This window comes from Gloeophyllum trabeum (genome assembly GCF_000344685.1).
Source record: "Gloeophyllum trabeum ATCC 11539 unplaced genomic scaffold GLOTRscaffold_00009, whole genome shotgun sequence".
Lineage (NCBI taxonomy): Eukaryota > Fungi > Basidiomycota > Agaricomycetes > Gloeophyllales > Gloeophyllaceae > Gloeophyllum > Gloeophyllum trabeum.
In genome coordinates this window covers 973,117-978,661 of record NW_006920418.1, presented here as the reverse complement: position 1 = coordinate 978,661, position 5,545 = coordinate 973,117, and the positions used below count along the sequence as shown (strand labels likewise).

General features: G+C 47.6%; 1 protein-coding gene across 1 annotated transcript; it reads right to left on the bottom strand.

Moving 5' to 3' along the window:
* Positions 1–2,279: 2,279 nt before the first annotated feature.
* On the bottom strand, positions 2,280–4,742 carry GLOTRDRAFT_130524 (cytochrome P450; the record flags this gene model as incomplete). Its single annotated transcript, XM_007869278.1, has 12 exons — positions 2,280–2,375; positions 2,424–2,583; positions 2,645–2,713; positions 2,786–2,809; positions 2,864–3,119; positions 3,189–3,266; positions 3,327–3,410; positions 3,990–4,091; positions 4,146–4,221; positions 4,281–4,442; positions 4,499–4,614; positions 4,670–4,742. The coding sequence occupies 12 exons, from the start codon at positions 4,740–4,742 to the stop codon at positions 2,280–2,282; spliced, it is 1,296 nt and encodes a 431-aa protein (XP_007867469.1).
* Between the last annotated feature and the right edge of the window lie 803 nt (positions 4,743–5,545).

Below are 5,545 nucleotides of genomic sequence, written 5' to 3'. Positions count from 1 at the left end.
CATTACGATCTCAGCGACCCGAGAAGTTTGAAAGCGTCGAACTTAGCGAATTATAACCGATCCTAGCTTTGCCAATAGGCCTGACTCGTCGAGTGAATTATCTCCGCCATCGATTCAATTAGCTCCGGTGAGTCTCACATAGCGGAATAAAATTAAACAAGTCCTTTTAGTGTTTTCTACTCCCGTGGGCCCGAACCTACACTCGGTTCCGTGGTTTGTGACTTTGCTTGCGCCGTTTCGGAGATAAATACTCCGGAGCGTCCATTAGTGTTTGTTTCAGGCGTCAAGGTTTTGTTTTATTTTTCTAGGTCTTCCTACGGACTACCCTACGGCGTCTTACTCCTCCTTTCCCCCTCGAACTATTAAATACCCTTCAGTTGTCTCGGACCGCCTTCACCCATATCACGGGGTTTAGGTTTATTTCCTTTGGTCCTTGGTGATTGTTGTGTGTCAGTGCATATCACCGTATATGCATATTCATAAATTTGTCATAAGTTTCAGGATAGAAACACATGGTAACATGCCCCTTAGAGTCCCGGTGTCACCCCGTCCTCCCTCTCGGTGCCTCGGAAATAAACTTATTGTCCTGGCAGATCCCAGACACTACAAAGAGCTGAAACCCTAGGATGTATGCCCATCATCCTGAGCATAGCAGTAGACGTACCAAGAATTGCCTCAGTTTCTACCATTTGACATACTTCTTCAACATCTCAGTCCGCATACAAGTCAATATATGCATCCAGGAGAAGAGCAACGGCAGATGCACCCTGGTTGCTCGCGGGGTTGACATCTGCATCGTGCTCGCCAACGGGAACGCAAGGCGGGCCCGAACGTATGTCTAAGTCAGCTCCGCATTCATTGACTGTTGTCCAAACGTACTCCCGAATCAGCCGGCCTCGCGCAAAGCACCCCTGTATGTGTTCCTGGAAATAATTGTGACCTCTATGTTCAGGCCGGCCTCCGTGCTGACTAGAGTAACCCAGCGGTAATCACCGCAAGTAGATAAGGCAATGCTCACCATCCAGACGTCGTGTGCATGCAGAGCAAACAGTGTTTTTATATCCAGCACCAACTCCCATGAGCCCGCGTACGTGCTTGTCGTGCCTTCGCTGTGCTTATCTCCACGGGCAGCTTGACAATGATTGACAACGGTTGACGAGATCAAGAGCAGAATGAAGGAACAAGAGATAAAGGAGGGAGAGACGAGAGACGGGACAACTGCAGCTTAAGTGTCCGCCGGCACCGCTTCGAACTCAGACGGCTAGCCAGGCACTGGATTCCTGCTGATTTGTGAGGCATAGACGGAACGAGTACTTCCAAAAGTCAGAGTGGCACGACTATAGGGGTCTATCGTGACTACATAAACGTAGATAGAGCTAGTCGCATTAACGGCTAGATGAGCTCGATGCGTATGTGACTCGCTCACATGGTCAACCCTAATTGTAACGTAGCCTCCTAAATTAGTCAATGCAAACGTCTACCTATGACTTCTGCCGCAGAGTCAGAGCTCGCTACCCCCAGTCAGGGCTCAACTAAGCGGGTCTGCCGCACAGTGATTGCCTGAAATAGACAATAAATGCATGGCAATTGACTAGAATACACCCACCTCGGGTATGCGCCTCCGGACACCCAATATGCTCTGAGAGACTGTAATTGCTCTCGCCTATTGTATACCTATTGCCTCCTTTTTCATACAGTAGTCATCAGTTAAATATTGATTAGAGTATATTTGCCTTCGCCCACTCAGCACTTTGATGTGGCACAGGAGAATATTATATATTCCACACTTTTTTCCATTTTCTCCACAATACCCTTCAATTGCCACATTTTACATGAAGACGCTTGATGTCATCGACATCGTCTTCGAGGGGCCAAACAAAATATGTGTAATAGCTCACAGCAGATTTAAACTGCTGAAATATACTGTAAAATTGTGGGTTTTCACTGGGGGTCATCAGCTGGGCTCCAAAATGCTGGCATGGACTGTTCAGATACCTAGTGCCGATCATATGCCCGCTGCTTCCTACAGTCGGAGTGCGTTGTAACGAGGTCAGCACAGTAGGGTATAGACAAAGTGCCTCATTACTTAAAAAGCATCAACATTATCAGTGGGTCTCGATTTCATGAGGATAGGGTCCTACATGACTGCATTCAGATACTCCATTTGTGCGAGCTTTGCAGCATCCGTGGGATGATCCTGACCAGGTGGGAAAGTTGAATCGATTTCCGACCGCAACAGAGCATAGCACGATGGATGAGAGACGAGACAATAGAGTATGTTACACAATGTCAGAGCCCGCTATGATTGAGCTGACAGAATTTGACACTACGATGGGAATGGGAGTCTGGGCACCCTTCGCATCTGGATCATTGAGCTGGACCAAGGTCAGTACACCATTGTGAGCTCATTGTGCCAAGCTTACCAGATAATAAAAGAGATCATCGTACACAGAGCCCTCATTTAGGCGCCTTGTGGCTTGTTTGTGTCCTAACTGGGCCAATGCTTTCATGTATTGCCCGAGGAATGGGAAGTATGGGAGGAAGTCTGACGCCCAAGGAATCTGCTGGGTCAAGGCTGGAAGGCTACATACGTCGGCTTGTCAGGACAATCTGTCGACGACATCCGAAAGGTAGCATTACTCACTAGAGACCCTTTTCCAGATTTTGTACCAACTGATGTTCATCCCCATTGCACATGAGCTCAAACCCTCCACTAAAGCTGTAGAAATAGCACCACAAAGGCTATTAGGCGTCACCACCTATGTGACTGTTGAAATCAGCCTACGCTATGTCACCCATGATATCAAATCTGTAAGACACATGTTTCAGCTGCATTAGGAGGGCAGTGATAGAGGTCACCCACGTAAAGAAGCTAGTCCACTGTGCTAGGTCAACCCTGCCAGTATTGCCATACTTCTCTAGACTACCTTTTAATTCATCCACCAATTGTGCAGCCCTTCTGGCTATGGCGGGTTCATATCCCTTCACGGCAGTGGGAGTGAAGGCCTGGTTCCACACTCTCCTAACTTCTGCATGCTGATCCTTGTTGCGGGCACCGATCAATGACCTGCCCTTCGCCTCCTTCGCCCCAGCACCTTTCTTTCCAGAAATACGCCTGCCTTCCCACACCAGTAGATAGAGAGAGGCTGTAGAGAGCCACAGCAGACGTCACGGGAGGAAGCACTCACATGGTCTTTTTGGCACTCCATCTGGACCCATGATGGAAGGCAGGAGGTCAGCATCGGTGACGGACAACTCATTAGGCCCTAACATAAAACAAAAAATAAGCGAAAAAAATATGGGTCTGACCAAGGGACAATACACACTGATGCGAACTATTGGTCTGTATTTCGCATGAAGTTCTTGCCGGCCTTTGAGTTCTGTCAGAGCAGCAAACGTGTTGATTGAGGCTAAGTGAGTATCAAGCATGCTCAACGGATCCATTCCCAAGCGTGATCTCAGCCGTAGACTGGGGGCCCATTCCAGAAAAACCGCTGCGGCTGGGCTTTTTGAGTATCTCTCGAGATGCCTCTCTGAAGACGATAGCACTCAATGGGAAGTTATCTGTGCTGGTTCCAAACTTCGAATGGTGCCTTGTGATACCGACATGTACGAAGACTATATCAAAGGTCAGACCAATGAAGGCTGGAATCTGTGTGAGAGGGACCATAGCAATCAGTCAGCCACATGCTCCGGGATACCAATGTCATTTATGGTTCTCACAATGCTGTTCACGATATATTCAACAGCGATGGCATGTGTCACGGTGATCATAGCGAGGATGAGCAACGTGGAATAGAGCAATCCGGACTCTAGTATAACCCACGAGCAGCGGACAGAAGACATTTGCGGTTCCCACCCTGGACATGCGTGTGCTTGCCACCTCGCGGTCCACCCGCCAGATGCGGTACGCCAAAGCCACTGCACATTAAAGCATGATATGCTAGCGGTGAGGACTTCCCCCTGGAACCTGGATATCATATACTCACGCGTAGCAGATAGATTTGTTGCTAAGGTCAGCGAGTAGAAGAGTATGATCTGTGGACCAGTCTGGCCCTTGGCAGATGAATTGAGAATGTAGAGGATGCTCCCTATAGTCTCCTTTTGGTATTGCAATACTTGCTGGGTATGATATCGAGACTCACCCAAAGATGCACCCCAGCAAAGCAAGGGGAACACGACTGCCACCCAGCTCTTCCAGACGATGTAGCAGCGGTAGATCTACCAAACCAAACCAACCTATAAACAGGAAATCTAGATAGGCATGCTCTAATACATACCACAACGGCATCACCAATGAGAGTCTGCAGACCATAAATTGTGTTATCAAGCAGCTGGGGTGGCTTATTGAATGAAGAAAGCGACTCTTCCGGCCCTAATGGCCTGGAGAACATATATGCGACAAATGCATGTGTCGTGAGGTAGATGTCAAGGATCATCCTCTGGGTTCATATACGGTCAGGCCCACTCCTGAGCAAGGGACTGGGATTATGCACACAATGGTGCTCAAGCCCCATAATGTGCATGCTACGATGAGCATGCCATAGTGAACTCGTATACCTTTCTGTAATGCCAGCACCCAGATCGTGATAGCGAAGGTGCACGTAGAGAAACCTATAGTAATATAATGAGGACTGTCTGATGCACTAGAGGATGATGATCCACACACCATACACAATCCCCTGTAGGGAGGCGGATACGATTGGGGCAGTGGCATTGGTTCCAGTCACTAGGAGACCCATTGCAAAGCGGATGGAAGGTCTTCATCGTACAGTACTGGCATGTCAGATTACGAGTCCTGAGTTTATGAAGGATGAGTCCTTACCCGCAAAATTGGGTGCATGCCGAACGTTGTACCCCGTGGGAATCGAAATGCCGAGAATGTGTGCGACTTTTTGGTTGTAGTCTTGACTAGACTGTGTAATGTCCGCTTTAAAGTCCGCTTGTATTGGAGACTACAAAAAGACTACAAAATCGGATTTGTAGTCTCTGTTTTCAATAATACTGTGTTTTCGTCCTGGGTTTTCGGTGTATTTCCATGGTTTCTTCTATGAAGAGTTTTTTTTGGGTCTTCCATCCACTGGAATATTTTGCACATTTTATCGTACCTCCGTCTTTTACTGCATGCTCGTTGTCATCTGTGGCATGTTCTTACCGTGGGAATTGACTTTTGTGGCGGTTTGTAGTCGGTGGCTGAGGCATATCGCCTCGCCGGTTGGGATTCGATGGCTGTGATTGGCTGCTGTCTACTTATGACGCAACTTGAGTGCATGTAATCAGAATAGCGGTCGTGCTATGTCATTGTTGGGCGTCGGGTGTTACCTTTGTGCTTTGCTATGTCAGACTTATTGTCCAGTGCTTTGTGTGTTGGATGCATGTTTATGTGTAGTTGTTTTGTTCCTTTTTTTGGTGTGTTGTACTGTTTTGTTTCAGCAAGTATCGTGGTTGTTTGTTATTTCAATGATTAGATTATTTGTTACCATGTGAATTTTGTATTTCGGTGGTTGATTTTCACATGCTATGTGTCTCTGCAGTAGGAATTACG